The sequence below is a fragment of the Cornus florida genome, unplaced genomic scaffold (assembly GCF_030987335.1).
Source record: "Cornus florida cultivar Cherokee Brave unplaced genomic scaffold, ASM3098733v1 CherokeeBrave_3.0.0_Hap2_Chr02, whole genome shotgun sequence".
Classification (NCBI taxonomy): Eukaryota; Viridiplantae; Streptophyta; class Magnoliopsida; order Cornales; family Cornaceae; genus Cornus; species Cornus florida.
Genome location: NW_026775572.1, coordinates 44,988,639 through 45,006,902, shown reverse-complemented (window position 1 = coordinate 45,006,902; position 18,264 = coordinate 44,988,639). Strand labels below are relative to the sequence as shown.

The following is an 18,264-nucleotide window of genomic DNA, read 5'->3' as shown; positions in this document are numbered from 1 at the left end:
TTTTTATATTTGTTTATCAATAAGATGCAACTAACCTGCCTCCATTTTGATCACTCCGCTCCAATCCTACCTACAAAATCACCATATATGATTCCCTTGAGACAATGAAGAATAAGAGAAAGAAAACAAGTGGATTAGCAACAAAAAAAAAAAAAAAATAGAAAAAAACATATGAAAGTTATAAGAAGCACATCAAAGGTTTTCAGAAGATCAATGTCTGGACTTTTGTTGCAATGGTTGGTAGGAGGAATGACACTATTTGCCGACAGTGGTAATGGATAATGTATATGATTTATGTTCTTTTCTAATCATTTTAGTATACAATGCACATGGTTAGCCAATGATACTATCTTTTATTGTGGGGTTTTAGCTTTTTGGATGCTATAATGATCTTTTTCAACCTTTGCCTAGTTTGGTTTCGGAAATTTGCTACTCTTTCACTCAAACCACTCCCTGCCTCATGATATATATATATATATATATAGGAAACAAGCAATTTCTTATTGCAGCTGTTTTGCATTTTTTATTTCATATAAATCTGTTATTTATTTATTTTTATTTTTGTAACTATGTGCAACAACGTTAAGTTACTAAATGTGTTTCAATTTTGGGAGAATGTATAACAGTGTTTAGAGTACATTGTTTTTTTTTTTTTTTTTTTTTTAAAAAAAAAAAAAAATTAGAACTTTCTATGTAGCAGATATTGTAACGTGCAAAACATAACAAACATTACTAAACTGATAGGATCTCCGACAAAAACACAAAATGAAAACGGTAATAAAAGAGACTATGTTGTTTTCAAGATCAAAGTACAGTTGTGAGTGTGAGTGCTCATGTGTGTCAGTGTGTGATTGTGTGTGTGTGTGTGTGTGTGACAGAGAATGCACAATATATTAATTACACCTTTAAAATATGGATATACTTTGAGAAGTTCTTTGGGTCCATACACACAACAATATACATAGTTTTTTATAAACAAAATATTTAGCTCTAAGAACCAATTGCATTATAGACTATATATATATATATATATATATATATATATATTATCACTTAATCCCATCTGCTGTCATCAACGTCTCAAATCACTAAACATGTCCATTGAATTGCTCTGTTCCTTTGCAGTTCAAGTCTATTGCTTTTGCACCTGAACCCCCCAACTCACCCACACATTTGCTGTTCAAATCAAACCAACCTATGCTGTTGATCTTTCTCAATTGGTCACCACCACCACCACTTTTCTCTTTGTGGGTTGTTGATCTTTTACCATATGTTTGCTCTTGCTGATCACCACCACTTCTCTTCCTTGAACCACCACTTCTGTCCCTAGAATTCATATCCATTAATGAGAGCACAAGAGAGCTTTTCTCACTTTTGTCAGATTGATTCTCCTCCTTCCTTCCTGAGCTTTCAGATGAAGTCAATGAGCTCTCAAGTGAACCACCTGTGCCTTTCATGGATTGTCTCTCTGTCTCTTTCAAGCTCGAGTCTTCAATTTCTGTCAACACCGACGAACTTGGACAACCAGTGATGGCCATCGACACTAATTGAGAAAGCTCAGCCTTCACAAGCTCCACCCCTGAAGAAGCAGAATTGTAACCAGCAAGTGTTTCTTGTGCTTTCTTTAGTACTGATTTTAGGTACTTTCCTTGTGCTTCAATTCTCAGCTGCAAATGTCTTTGAACCTGAAAAAAAAAATTAAAAAATAAAAAAAAATATCTTGATTTGAGTCTTTTGATCTTGAAAAGAAATGAATTCTCTAAAAAGGGTTCAATGGGTTCAATTCATTGAGTCTTTACCTCCATTTGTTCATGAAGTTTTCTCTGGACCTCCATTTGCATTTGAAGAGCTTGAGCAATCTGCAAACCTCTGATAAACAAATCTTGATTAGTACATGTTTTTTTTCTTTTTCTTGCTACGACTGAATTCAAAACAATAGGGAAATTAATATTTTCTAAATATTATTACTCATTAATCTGATTCTGTGTTCCATCACTACTGATTATTTCCCCATTGAAATGACAATCTCTTCTATGGTTCTCTCTGTACTCTGCATCATCAGAATAATCTGTGATAAAAAATAAAAAATCAGAATTTTTTTCATGCAGTTTATATAGTCTAATAGATTGATTCAAAACATATACTTTACCTTCTTGCTTATTGCCATTATAGGTTTCTGATTGTTGCCTCTGCCCTAGCCTGAATTTCTGCAATCAAATAAACAAAAACAACAACATTCTTATAATTCTTTTTCTGTATGGTATGTGTTTAAAATAAAGATAAAAATAAAAAATAAAAAAATCATTGAAAATGAGAATTGCCTGTAAATGGCTCTTCAGGTGGTACAAAGTTAGTCCAGGAATGGCCATGACCCTCATCAAGGTCTTAGGTGTTGCCTCTGTACATATATAAACAAAACATCAAAATGGCATTAGAATTTGATATAGACTTTGACATGACATGCTAAAAAAAAATGGATAAAATCATTACTGTCTGGTCCTCCAAGATGAGCGACGGCATCGATGAACCGCTGGTGGAGTTCTGGAGTCCATTTTAGCCTTGGCTTTGCATCACTGGACAAGACCAAGCCCATGTCTTGATTTTGCATATTCTGAGGATCCATTTGTAGGGTGAAGATTGAAACAACATATAAATATGGTGCTTGTGCTTTTGAATATTGATCCTCTTTGTTCAAGCTGTGTGTGTGTGTATATGTGTGCTTCAATATGTGGGCAGCCTATAGTTCCCTCTTTATAATTGATGAGAGTTGTTGGGGGTGTCCTATGTTCTCACTCCATATCTGGAAACATAAGTGGGGTTGTGTTGGGGGAATATATGCCCTGAGCTGTGGCTCTTCCTTTCTCCCATTTCACATTTCATATCAACCTTTTTTTTTTTCTTTTTTTCCCTAATTTTTTTTTTCTTTCTTCTTTGACTTGAAAGGGGTAGAGGGTAGAGAGAATCTCTGATGCAGCAAAATAGAGAAAGCAACACAGTTCAATTTGAGTCTCAAAAGGAGAGAAAAGATTAAAACTGTATGTTCTGTTTTTTTTATTTTTATGTGTGTGTGTGTGTGTGTGTGTGTGGGTGTGATTCCCTGCTGAATTAGGTAGCCCCACCATGATGAATAATGGGAGCAACTTTTCCAAAACTGAAAGCTTTGAAGGGGGAAAAAAGAAAATAGAAATAATGGGAATGCTTTAGTGGATATTTCTTTTTAGTGACTGAAAGGGAAACCAGATAGGTTTTTTTTTTTTTTTTTTTTTCACTCTTTAAAATTATCTTCTTTTTTTTTGCTTTTTTAAATTTTCTTTTCTGAGGGGGTGTGGTGGGATTGGCAGATTCTTTTTGTTCTTTGTAGGGATGAAAGAATCAAAGAATCTAGCAATAGATTTTCGGACAAAACTGCTTATTTATATTATCAAGTTCTTTTTCAACAAGAAAGGGTGACTGAAAATAATCCATTTCTCCCAAATTATATGTAATTTTATACAATAGTGAGTCAGATCATCATTTTCATCAAAGTTGATATAGAATTCTACATAGTGATTGTTATTGTAGTCTCGTCTAAACTACTATCAGAACAAGAAGTGAATCCATTCACTCTTGTCAAATGTTTAATATTACTTCCTTGTTTAATGTCTTCTCAAGGATGTTGAACAAGCGTTGATTAATCTTTTAATCTTTTAATCTTTTACCTGACAGCAACTGTATATGAACCACTAAGTGCCAAACAGAACCACTTAAAAGTTAAAACATAATGAGGAACTTTGTAAACCCCCAAGGAGATAGCCTAATGACAAGTTTCTTACCACATGATGGAGGTTGAGAGTTCGAATCCCCTGGGGCCACTTCGCATGTGCCCTGATGGTCGATTATGAGATGCTCTAAGAGGCCTGACATCACCATTTGAGATGGCACGTGCCCCGATAGTGGATTATGAGATACTCTATGAGGCCTGACACCACCCTCCGAGATGGCATGGGCCCGATGGTGGATTATGAAATACTTTAAAAGGCTTGACACCACCATCGGAGACAAAAAATAAATGGGGAATTCTAGTAAAGTATCAAGCTCAAATTAAACTGGCATTCTATAGGGGATATGATGAAATCACTCTCAAGCAATACATATGACCATTGAAGCTCCCTCTCAAGCTGGTGGCCAGGTCTGGGAAATGACAAAAAGGTCCACATTGTTTATGGCTCTGCACTTTTTTCTGATATGAAAGCAATCAACTGGACCTACTGTGCACAAAAGTCATCCATGAAATATATTCCAAAGGAAGTGTTGGCTTTTTTAGTCTGTAAACCACATCCAAGGAGAAGTGAGGAAAAGAGGTTTTCACCAAAGATTAAAAATGGAAGAAAGAAAGAAAGGAAGGCCACAATGGCCAACAACAAATCACAAAAGTCAATTATATCAGATTGATCTTTGGATTTCTTGGGCCGCGGGACAAGAATTCGATCACTGGAATCAAAATCCAATGATTGATCACCAAAGCATTGCCATCTCAGTGCCATACATTCAGCTGGTCTGCTGCAATTCGAAAGTGAAAATGATGAGACACTAAGTATATTATGTTAAAGAGACTATCATCAACTTAGCAAGAAGCTAATAAAACTAATGAACAGACATGGTCTTCATTGAAGTCTTCACAAACAGTACATATGTAAGTTGTAATTACTTTGAAATTTCAATCACTGATCTACCCATTTTGACACACTGATTGCGTGTAGATGATTGCGTGTAGAGTAAAAAGGGAAAAAAGGTTCACTAATTACATGTTTATAACACTATTACCAATACGTAACAAATAAGATTTTTGACTTGAAAGCTAGCATGGTAAATCCAACAGAATGAGTGTAGAGTCAATGAAAAGGTTCACTAATTACATGTTTATAACACTGTTACCAAATTAATTTTATCTTTGTAACGAATAAAATTTAGACTTGAAAGCTAGCATGGTAAATCCAACAAGGAGTTCATCACCTTGCATGTTCTTCCTTCCAGTACAATTATTCCTTTTATTGGAAAGATCAGACTTAAAATTCAAAGAAAGGAATATAATTATTAAGAAGTTTTATGATATGTGGACCAAAGGGTTTGAAAAAACAAGAAAAGAAGAAGAGTTATTGAAGCACCTTTAGCTTTAACCAGCTGCTGTACTTGAAGCTCCTTTCTCGCTTTAATATATTCGATAACAGGTAAAGGAGATTCTGGGATGATGCCAAACGACCCCCTGGTATTTTTAGGTCAGTAGCAGAAGGTCCGGTGAATCAAAAGTCATTTAGAAGAAGTTGCCTAATCAATTATTATTCTCTAAGGGCCCCATGAGAGGAGATCTTACAAATCCAAAAGCATAGAAAGAAGATGAGAAGAATATGGATGGCCTCAGGAATCAGGAAAAGTGAAACCAAAAGGAACCAGTCACCATCCCACCAAAGAATAATTCACTGCAATGTTGTGGCTGTAACGTAAATGCATACTGAAAGTGACGCGAGCAATATGTCAGTTTTCGTCTATCCGTTTCTTCCGCTAAATTATGATCTTGGTTATTTTTTTGAGCTTTATGAGGAAGCAACAAATGACCATGAAGCACCATGATTAAGTGAAGGCCACAATTCTCGCAGTTCAATTGAAATAAAATACAAACACAGTATATGTTCATGCATGTTAACAAATGAACATCCATCTCGAGTGTTCCAGTCCAGCAGCCACATTCATACCCTAATCTCTGGTGTTTAATTGTGACAATAGAAACAAAACGTAATGATTTCATGTAGTTTTTTTAAAAATGCAAATTCAATCAACATGATGATTTTCAATAAAAGAATGGAGCCATGAAATTATAACAGAATATAAAATGATGTCATTTTAATAATGGTGCACCAAAAATAGCATGATATAATTCTCCTGTTACCAAAGAAACTCCTACTTCCTATTTGCAGCATACACAATCATACTACTTTAGTACGTTGAATAGACCTGAGAACTGCACTGGTTAAACAATCTATGTCTTCAAATCAAGAGCCACCTGTATGTAGAATTTAAGAGTTAATACTATTAATTATTCAAAGAGGAGTTCGCCACGGTAATAGCATTTCAACTTCTCTGGTATTTTCACAAGGGAATAATGGATACTTGAGTAAGCTTGATTTGAGGTTAATATCGTCATAGCATATTGTAAATTTTATATTCATAAAATTTCCTTAGAAATATGGCTTACATGCAGTAGAAATTATTGTGGAGACAATGAATGCCACACTCCAGAGTTCAATGATTTCCTATGGATTCTACAACCTAAATATGTACAAGGCACATCTTTGTCCAAGACCCCACCTCTCAACTAATATTAACCAAAAGAGTATCAGCAGAAATATTCCCTCAAATAATTTGCACAAGAACCACTCACTTGTGATAAATTGCTAACCCAACTCATATATCCTTTGACCCATCATGACTCAAACCGGAACACAGCGTGAACAAGATGCATGGAAAAAGCAAGGGAGACTGGAAGTAGCATTATGAAAGTAGCAAAAGCCTCACTAGAAGTTAAATTTGAAGAAGTTAATTCAATTTCACATCAACTTAGAAATTGAAGTTCCTCAGTTCAGAATTTCATCATTTCAAATCACTAACAGAATTACTGTGAAACAATCATTATTGTTCGGTAACTTAATCTTCCAGGCTGGCATGAAGCCCTTTTTTTTCTTGTCGTTCTTGGTGAAAATCATGGGCTCTACTTTGTGCTTATTTTGCATTTTTTAATATGCAATTATCGCTAACAAAAGACAAGAAGGGTGAACATACTCCATTCCAACAATAAATGGTTCTTTTTCTCCTGATGGAGATGAAAGTATAGATAGTACCATATATCAATAGAAAAAAAGTATAGAGTCCACCAAATCTTCAAAATCTAAAAAACACATATATGTCGAACTCAATTATGTGCAAGTAGACCAGTGTTAGGACTGGTTTTATAGTGAAGTTCACCTCGATACAAATTGAGAAGATATATTGCATAGTTCTCAATGAAAATGGCTCAACAAGGAAGTTTGCACTTTGGAATAGGTTCTACCTTCATCACTTCAAAATTGCACATATGACAATAGTTGTAAGAGCATTATTCTAACGTACTCTGCTGGGTGCCAAGAAGATGGGGAGAATATAAAAGAAAATGTGGAATTATTTTGTGTTTAAAAAGTGTTTTCACATGACATAAAATTCGGCATTTATTTTTGTTAATTTCTTTGAGTCTCAACGAATCATAACTGTACATAACACTTCCAGAAAATCCACAGTGATCCTCAAGACACGACAAAACTACACCACCGCCATTTCAATACATAAACAGATTGATTGTGGCTTTCTAGATTAAATTGTCAAAAAAATTATAAGACCCACAAACCAACTCCCAAATATGACAAAATTCAATCACTCAAAATATTTCCCTCTAGCAATTGGCTAACACCCTTTCTAATGAAATATAAGAATACAGGCAATGCCTAGAAAAGGCGAGGCAACAGGTATCAAAAAGGAAGTTAAGTCAACATGTAGGCAACTACTGGCCCTCAAAAGGCAAGGCAACAACAATTATAGTGTTTATGAGAATTATTTAATGTATCAAGTTAAGATTGTCCAGATACACTTGCAGTAAATAAGCATGACATGTTTTTTTTGTTTTTATTTTTAATAATAACTTCTTAAGGAATGACCAACCAGGCCTCCAATCTCTTATTATTGCTTGGTAGTCACTTAGTAGGAGAATTATGCATTGACTGGAGCAGGAGCAGAGAAGACCACACATGGTCCAAACTGGCAGGGTGCTTTGCTTGTGCATGTGTCATGGTTCAATCTGCAACTTCCCCTTTTATTTATGTGCCTGTTTCATCTGTTAGGCCATCTGTTTTAACATCATCAATTAAATTAGCCATTGCGGAAAGCACCGTTTATGAACATTTGTGCCTAGAGTGCCCGGTTTTGAGTATTGGGCTGCTCAGCAGATGACTGTTTCTCAGTCTGGTTTTAGAGGGATATTAAAGCCCAGACTGTAGACTTCAGTCCACTACTGCACACAAAAAGAGAAAAAAAGAAAAAAGAAAAGAGAGAGAATAAAAGAAGAAGCTGCTCTCTTCTCTGACTTCTCTCTCAGCCCTCTCATTCTCTTGAACAAGTTTATTAGGTTTCCATCAAGCAAGTGGATGAGCAGTTTACGAGTGATTAAGGAGTGGTTTGGTATCTTTTGCACAGCCCCACAAAGAAAGGCACAAAGTACAAATTACGAGCATCAGCAATTATTATATGATAACAGGATGAATTCAAGCCTTGTTAAGAAGGCCTTGTATTATTCACTATCTATTAACATGTTTATCTGGATAGGATGTGAGGTTGTTTGGGAAGTTAATCAGATGGAATTGAGCTTTCGTTGGGGTTTAAGTGTAATGTCAAAACCGGACAGCCACAAAATAAAATTTACTTCTGTATGAAAGGCTACAGCTCAACTGCTGCACCTTTTTCATTGACTAATTTATGTTTGATTACTTTGTTCGAAATTAACATATATGAATTGTTTAAAATTTATATTGAGAAAAAAATGGGAGACTATAAAGCTTTCAAAAATTATGAGGAATTAACAAAAATGAAAGATCATGCATAATATAATAAACTGCAACAACAAAGAGCAATTGAGAAATTGGAAAACACAAAAAGGGAAGTTGTGAAACACATAATAGAAAAGCCACAAAATAAAGAAGAAAGCATGTATGCAAACTTAAAGTAAGTTTCCTTTGTTCATTTAACGTAATGCAGGACAGAGGAGATTTAAATTACATGAGTTTTCTCCCATATCAGATGGTGATCAAATTCACCCCATTTCTTGATAATCCCAAGTTTATTTGGCACTAAAATTTCCAATTTACCAGCAGAATAGCCACATCTCAATCGAAACACAACAACGGTTTTTTTTTTCCCCATTAAATGGCCCCAAAATTTACTTTAATAAAATTCAACAATGCCATTTTGACTAACATATTTGATTACAAAACTCACATTTTTTGCACACCTTTCCACCTCAAACTTACACAAATTCCACTGTATTATCGAGCCAACACTAATCCACTCTACTCTACTCAGACTACCCCTCGTAATTTTACCTTGAGATCCCTCAAATAACTACTGTTGCAACACCCAAATTCAACAAAACCTTTTCACAACAGTATGTTATCAAAGCTATTGTTGCAAGCAATAGCCTGCACGGGCAGCTGGTCTGGTAAGGCCTTTGGGTACTCCCCTTAGGTCTAGGTCGAGTCTCACCGAAGGTGAGACCTGAGTTTAAAGAATGCACATTGTTTGCATCTGGAGTTTGCAAACTATCCGAGAGTCCAAATTGACTAGTAGCAGTGGGTAGGTACATTCCTTGTTAAAAATAAATAAAAAATAAAAATAAAAAAAAGGCTGATATCACAAATAGTGTTTCTATTCCTAGAGGAAAATGCAAAATATACTTCTATCCATCTATAAGACAATGGTATTAACGAAAACAGAAAGCCCAGAAGCATCTATAATTGAAAATTAAGGATGACAGTCCAAGATTAAGGATAAGGTTGAACCTTTACTGGATTTTGAGATCATTGTCTCTTTCTCATTGTTCTGTTGTACTATGTTCTATTATGGGAATCAAATATGGTATCAATGAAACTCATTGAAGGGACTCTTTAAGGTTTGGTGTTGGGCAAAGACTAAAAGGACCTGAGACCTACAAAGTTAGACCATTTGGGCAAACACCCACATAACAAAACTGATTAATTAGGAAGACCCATCAAATCTAAGCCAAGGAAGAAAAAAAACACAAACAAGCATGCCCACATACACACACATATATGTGTATATAATATATATGACAGGTGTAGATAATATATATATATACATACAGAGATATAATGGAATAAACCATGGTTAAACAAAGTGATAAGGAAATCGAGTGATTTAGAGCACCTGGAAGTTCAAAAGCATTGATTATCGACAGTGCTGTCTTGCTTGATTCATTGTTGTTCATGCTGAAATCAAGGCTTTGAATTTCCCATTAAGTCCAGCCTTCTAACCCTTTCTGAAAACGTCGTCGTTTTTACCCAAACAAATTGCTTCAGTGACTTTTTTAATAATAATAATAATAATAACAATAATTAAATAATTATTATTGTTACTAGTGCTACTATTATTAAAAACAGAGTTGATTACACAGTGACTTTAAAGTATTTTTTTACCTATCGTTGTTTTGGTTACACTATAGTGTTCCAGCTCTTGTACCATATTAAGGGTAAAACTTAAGTTATTAGAAACAATGTAAATTGCAATTGAATTTTTTAAAAATTGCAATTCTTTGATTTTTTTTTTTTTTTTAAGTAAACACATAACAAATAATTTGAACACTCAACCTCTCCATTTGAGAAAGAGAGCTTATATCATCTAGCGTCCATTGATAATTCTACGAATTTGATAAGGAGATATAATAAATTATTCTTTCGCCTGCTGCGACGTATGTTCAATTACGTCAATTTTTGTATCTAAATTTTTATCTTCGACTGCATGGAATTTCATCAATTTTAATTCTAAAGCTCAATTTTATGTAAGCTGATAATATATATATATATAAAAATTGAAAGTGTCAAATAATATATAATGAGGAATGACATGTTCTTACTACTACGTTTAACCGTTCATCGTAGTACATAAACCCACTTTTTTCGATGTTGAAGTTCCTTTGAACACAAATCACTTTCTTAAAATGGTCTATAAGTCAAAACGAATGGCAACCATTAAAAATGAGAAGTCTTCCTTTGCAATTATATGTGATTGAAGATCATATATATATATATAATGAAAATCATTGGACTGACAAAAACTTGTGAATGCATTTTCTTCATTTTGGATTAAGCAACATTACAATCTGATGTACTGTGCTTTAAAAGGCTTTGCTTATATCAACATAGTGGAGGTCCAAATTTATTGAAAAACTAAAGCAATGAAATGGCATGAAAGAAAAATGATCAACAAATATATTCATATATGTGTACAGGTTTTATTGGATGTCCTTTTATATGTGATTAATACTATTTACCTTTTGCTTTGAAAAGTATTTTCCTTTTTCATGTAATTCACGTGTTCATTTGAATAGGTCTTTAAAAAAAAAAAAATAAAGGAGGTAGTTAACTCTGTTGAATCTAACCTAAAAGAAATTAAAAAAATCTAAAAAAAAGTTAACCTAAAAGAAAATAAATAATCTAAAAAAATAAAGAAGTACCCAAAATAAAGGTTATCTGTTTAAAATAGATTAATAGATTATCTTTTAATAGGACCAAAAAAAAAAAACAAGGGAAAATTAGATGTCGGTGACCAAATATAAACAAAATAGTTACAAAGTGACCTTAAAGTCAAAAAAAAGATGGATAGTGATCAGTTTTAAAACTTAATTACTAATAAATGACTATTTGAAGGCTATTTGGTAAAAAAAAATACTTACTTGTTTATAAAATATTTTAAAAATAAGTTTTAGATGACAAAATTATTGATTAATTCTCCTTTCTCTTTATTGTTCTATTTTTTCCTTTTTAGTTTGCAACTTACCATTTAAAAAATTAGAAATTCTTTAATAAATATCTTAAATTTAGAATTTCTTTATAAACCCCTTTTTTTTTTTTTTTTTTTTTTTTTTTTTCACGGCTCTTCACCATGAATCATGATTGAAAAACATACTAAGCACAGAACTAAGAATATTATATCTATAATTATAATTTTTATAGATTTACATACTTTCAAGTTTGATTGAGTTATATATATATATATATATATATATATATGCGCGCGCGCACACGCACACATCTTGTTTGCACTTCCCTCTTCGTCTTCATCTTATTCTTTGATTGCTGGACAACAAATGTGGGACAAATTTATCCCGACATTAAACACTTTTGTTGTCATAAGGATATTTATGTAATAACTCATCAAATGGTCACTTGTTAATAATATATATATATATATATATATATATATATATATATATATATATATATTCTAATTGAACAAATTTATCCCGAACATTAAACACTTTTGTTGCAATAAGGATATTTATGTAATAACCCATCAAATGGTCACTTGTTAGTAATTAAGTTTCAAAATTGATGAGTATTTATCTTTTCTCAACTTTAAGGTCACTTTATAGCAATTTTTTTAAATTTTAGTCACCAAATTCTAATTTTTCCAAACAAAGAAGGTAAAACAAAGTTAAAATTTATAGCATAAATGGTAGTTATAATATTATAAAATAAAGGATGATGCATGAATGAATTTAAAGACTTTTTTTGCCATTAAAGAAAGTGAAGTAAAGTTGTAAAATAATATCACCTCCCATATTATTTTACCACCCTAATATAATAGTAGCAAATTATATGCATTTCTTTAATGAATTAGGGTAATTACGTCTCTCTATTCTTGACAATAAATATCACATTCTCTTCCCTCCTCCCCTCTTCTAGGCCGTAGTAACTCCCGAACTACCCAATAATTTGTTGGAAACGGCATTAGAAAACGCAAACTTTGGAAGGATTTTTAAAAAGATTCCGCTAAGAATTTTTTGCGAATCTATTGATGAGCGCGTTCCTCTCTGCGAGGAGATGAACATGGTATATTTATTTTCTCAAATCCGTTTCCGGGTGAATGAGAAATTGGCTCCAAAGTAAGTGATTTATAAAGCCTAAATGGGTGTGAATAAAGTGGGAAATGCTTGTCCCACATCGAAAAAGTAGCAAAGCAACCTTGAGTATATATATGTCTAGTATGGGATTTGGGTTTGGGCCCAAGGGCACCCAAGTTTTTAAGAGGGGGAGGACCTAGGCTAGCCTGGATCCGAACCAACTACCACACGCGCGCGCCGCCCGCCCGGTCCGGTCCGGGCTAGGGCGGGGCGGGGCTTGATTGTGAAATGGGTTTAACTTTTTACCCAAAGTTAGGATGGGCCTGTGTGGTAATTTTATTTTGTTGCTGGACTTATCAAAATGGGCCTGTTTACTGGGCTGAATTAATGGCCGAGTTGGGTTAATTTGCTTGCTGGGCTGGATCAGAATTAAAAGGATTCAGTTTTAAATTTTGAAAACCAAGAGTTGCACCCTTTACAAATTAAAAACCACCAACAGATTTTTAATTCTGATTGGTCAACAATGGTTGCACCCATTCGGACTATAGGTGCACCCATTCAGAATAGGCACCAACAAGCCTATAAATACCCATCATTGGGTTCATTTCAATTCACACCAAATTCAGAAATCTTCTTCTCTTCTTCTGAATTTCTTCTTCTAATTCTTCTTTGTTCGGTTCAGCCACTGGTTTGGGTTCAACCTAAACTGGTTTGGATTGGGTTCGAACCTTGGTTTCCAAGTTTAGGTTCAATCTTGGTCTCCGAGTTAGGATTCAATCCTGGTCTCCGAGTCTGAGTTCATCAGAGAGTACTACACCGAGCCGGTTCGCCTATTCCATTGGTTTGAAGTGCTACTACCAAAGGAAGAAAAGTCGTTGTATCCTGGGAGATAGACGCCGAAGAGTCCGTTAGCACCGTAGCGGGGCGTATCTGTCTTAAGGCTATAGAATTAAATTCTAGCCTCGACTTTATCAGGTTCTTTTATAGTTTTATTTTCTTGATATTAAACTATATAAATATATATATATATAGATTATTATAATAAATATTATATTTACAAATAATATTTAAATAAATTATACTATAGTATATGATACATTATTTATTATTTTTCATTAACAATCTTAAGACAGATACCTTTATACTATAGTAATAATTATTTAATTATTATTCTTGTTATAATTAATTATAATTTGACTCGTGGTCTGTATATCAATATATAACAGACAAATGGCAAGTACGAGTATTACCGTGCCTAATGTTCCCGTCAGTCATGGGGAGAAGCCCGAAAAATTCAACGGGACAGAGTTTAAAAGGTGGCAACAGAAAATGATGTTCTACCTTACAACTCTGAATCTAAGCAAGTATCTGACTGAGACTGCTCCAGTGTTAGATGAGGGTGATACAGACATTACCAAGCTTGGAGCTGTTGATACATGGAAGCATGGAGACTTCCTATGCAAGAACTACATCCTCAATGGATTGGACAACACCTTATATAATGTGTACAGTCCAATAAATACTGCTAAAGAGCTTTGGGAGTCGTTAGACAAAAAGTATAAAACAGAGGATGCTGGATTGAAGAAATTCGTGGTTGGACGATTTCTGGACTTCAAAATGATAGACTCCAAGACAGTCGTGAGCCAAGTGCAGGAGCTCCAGCTAATCCTACATGAGATACATGCTGAGAAGATGACATTGAGTGAATCCTTTCAAGTAGCTTCAATCATTGAAAAGCTGCCACCTACTTGGAAAGATTTCAAAAATTACTTGAAGCATAAGCGCAAGGAAATGGGGCTCGAAGACTTAATTGTCAGGCTGAGAATTGAAGAAGATAACCGTACATCTGAAAAGAGAGCCGGAAATTCTTCAATAGTGTCAAAGGCAAATGTAGTGGAAGCAGGACAGAAAAATAAGAAGAGGAAGCACTCTGGAGAAGGTCCTAGCCAAGGAAACTACAAGAAGTTCACCGGGAAGTGTTTCATATGCGGCAAGTTAGGACACCGAGCTAAAGATTGTCGTAGCCGCAAAACACATCATAACCCCAAGAAGAAGACCACTGAGGTGCACATAGCTGAAGAAGATAAGTTGACAGCTGATGTATCAGAGTTAAATCTTTCAGCTGTGGTTTCTGAAATCAACCTGGTAAGCAACAACAGAGAATGGTGGGTGGACACAGGAGCTACTCGTCATGTTTGCTCTGAAAAGAGGATGTTCACTACCTATGAAACTATAAATAATGAAGAACAACTCTACATGGGGAATTCTTCTACTGCAAAGGTTGAAGGACAAGGAAAGATCAAGCTACTAATGACCTCAGGAAAAGAGCTCACTCTTAATAATGTGCTGCATGTACCAGACATCAGGAAGAACTTGGTCTCTGGGTCACTACTAAGCAAGAATGGGTTCAAGCTGGTCTTTGTATCTGATAAGTTTGTGCTGACTAAGAATGGGGTGTATGTGGGCAAAGGGTATCTAAGTAATGGACTATTTAAGTTCAATGTAATGACTGTTGTACCCAAAGCTATTAATGATAATAATAAAGCTAGTGCTTCTTCTGCTTATATTATTGACTCATCTGATGTATGGCATGGTAGGTTAGGACATGTTAATTATGATACTATTCGTAGATTGATTAACATGGAATCTATACCTAAATTTAATATTGATTTAAATCAAAAATGCCAAACATGTGTAGAAGCAAAATTGACTAGAACCTCATTTCACTCCATAGAACGAAGTACTGAACCTCTAGCATTAATTCACAGTGATATCTGTGACTTTAAATCTGTGCCAACTAGAGGTGGGAAAAAGTATTTCGTTACTTTTATTGATGACTGCACAAGATATTGTTATGTATACTTGTTAAGAAGTAAAAACATTACAAGAATGAGGTTGAGAATCAACTTGGAAAAAAGATAAAGATGTTTAGAAGTGATAGAGGTGGTGAATACGAAATACCATTCGCTGACATTTGTTCAGAACATGGTATTATTCACCAAACTACCGCTCCTTATTCACCTCAACAGAACGGTGTTGCTGAACGCAAAAATCGTACCTTAAAAGAAATGATGAATGCTATGTTGATAAGTTCTGGTTTAACCCAGAATTTGTGGGGGGAAGCTTTGCTCTCTGCTAATTATGTTCTCAACAAGGTACCTCAAAAGAAATCAAATGTGACACCTTATGAATTATGGAAAGGTCAAAAACCTTCCTATAAATTCTTAAAAGTATGGGGGTGTTTAGCTAAGGTTGCGGTTCCTACTCCTAAGAAAGTTAAGATAGGACCAAAAACCTTTGATGGTATTTTCATAGGCTATGCACAGAATAGTAGTGCATATCGTTTTCTTGTGCATAAATCAGACATTCCTGATATCCATGTCAATACAATTATTGAGTCAAGGAATGCTTATTTCTTTGAGGATATATTTCCTTGCAAAAATCCTCTTAAAAGAAATTATGATACTGCTAATAGCAATATACAAGAGAATATAGACCAAGAGTCTATAGATGATGAAAATGAGGAAGAACCTAGACGTAGCAAAAGAGCTAGAACGTCTAAGTCATTCGGTCCTGACTTTCTGACATATATATTGGAGAATGAGCCACAAAGCTACAAGGAAGCTATGTCTTCTCCTGAAGCTAATCTATGGAAAGAAGCCATAAATAGTGAAATTGAATCCATCATGCAAAATCATACTTGGGAGTTGGTGGATCTTCCTCCTGGTACTAAACCTTTAGGGTATAAGTGGATTTTCAAGAGGAAGATGAAGCCTGATGGTTCAATTGAAAAATATAAAGCCCGACTTGTTGCTAAGGGATATAGGCAAAAAGAAGGCCTGGATTATTTTGATACATATTCACCAGTCACAAGAATAACATCCATTAGATTGTTACTAGCTATTGCAGCACTGCAAAACTTAGAAATACATCAAATGGATGTTAAGACTGCCTTTTTAAATGGTGAATTAGAGGAGGAAATCTATATGGAACAACCTGAAGGGTTTATAGTTCCAGGGAAAGAAAAGAAGGTGTGCAAACTTGTAAAATCCTTATATGGATTAAAACAAGCACCTAAACAATGGCATGAAAAATTTGACAAAGTGATGTTGTCAAATGATTTTAAAATTAATGAGTGTGATAAATGTGTGTATGTGAAAAACACTCAAAATGGATATGTCATTGTGTGCCTATATGTGGATGATATGCTTATAATGGGTAGTAATGATGTTATAATCAAAACTACTAAAAAGATGTTGACCAAAAATTTTGATATGAAAGATTTAGGCATAGCAGATGTCATACTAGGAATTAAGATTTCTAGAACATCAGATGGTCTAGTATTATCTCAATCTCACTATATTGAGAAAATATTAGAAAAGTTTAATAAAGGGGATAGTAGTCTTGTAAAGACTCCTGTTGATGTAAATCTTCATTTATCGAAAAATACTGGTCCTAGCATATCACAACTTGAGTATTCTCGCATTATAGGAAGCTTAATGTATTTGACGAATTGCACACGCCCAGACATAGCATACTCAGTTAATAAATTGAGTAGATATACTAGTAATCCAGGAAAGAACCATTGGACTGCAATAATTAGGGTTCTAAGGTATTTAAAATATACTATAAGTTATGGATTACATTATTCTAGATATCCAGCAGTACTTGAAGGATACAGTGATGCTAATTGGATATCAGATACTAAGGATTCTAAATCCACAAGTGGCTATGTCTTTACTATTGGAGGAGGTGCCATATCTTGGAAATCTTCAAAACAAACTTGTATTGCCAGATCCACTATGGAATCTGAATTTATTGCTTTGGATAAAGCAGGTGAAGAAGCTGAGTGGCTTCGTAATTTCTTAGAAGATATTCCAAATTGGCCTAAACCGGTGCCCGCTATATGTATACATTGTGATAGTCAATCAGCAATTGGAAGGGCACAAAGTAATATGTACAACGGTAAGTCTCGACATATACGTCGACGACATAATACCGTTAGACAATTGCTCTCAAGTGGGATAATCTCAATAGATTATATCAGGTCAAAAGATAATTTAGCGGATCCGTTTACAAAAGGTTTGACAAGAGAGCAAGTATATAGTTCATCGAGGGGAATGGGATTAAAGCCGAAAGCTAACGAGTCATCTTAATGGAAACCCAACCTAATTGACTGGAGATCCCAAGATTTAGGTTCAAAGGGACAACAGAAATTCTGAATGGCTCACCAGAAGCACTGGGAAGATTCAATCTTCTACCCATTTCTATGATGAGACAGTGTTACCTACAGCGATGAATAGGATAAGCTATGCTTTTAATGACTCTTATACCTTGAAAATTCAAGTGGGGTATGGTAGGATACTCTTAATAAGAAGTCACCTATATAAGTGTGAAGTGGGGCCGCTTCTATGAGAACTTCTAAGGCTAAGTTTTCTAGAGCGCTCATGAAATACCAGGCGTTGTTCAGGGCCATATGAACACAACCGTGAGAACCGACTTTGTGTGGGAAGGAATTGTGTGTTTGCTATTGTCTTGGTTTACATCAACGGCTGAACAGTTCAAGACATAAT

At 34.5% G+C, this 18,264-nt stretch overlaps 1 protein-coding gene across 1 annotated transcript; it reads right to left on the bottom strand.

Annotated features, from left to right (window-relative positions):
- Positions 1-639: 639 nt before the first annotated feature.
- LOC132294845 (myb family transcription factor PHL8-like) lies at positions 640-3,025 on the bottom strand. Its single transcript, XM_059792847.1, has 6 exons — positions 2,491-3,025; positions 2,322-2,398; positions 2,150-2,207; positions 1,969-2,068; positions 1,800-1,869; positions 640-1,685 (listed from the first exon to the last, which is right to left on the bottom strand). Exons 1-6 carry the CDS (start codon positions 2,621-2,623, stop codon positions 1,089-1,091), a joined length of 1,035 nt encoding a protein of 344 aa, XP_059648830.1. The 5' UTR covers positions 2,624-3,025; the 3' UTR covers positions 640-1,088.
- Positions 3,026-18,264: the final 15,239 nt, after the last annotated feature.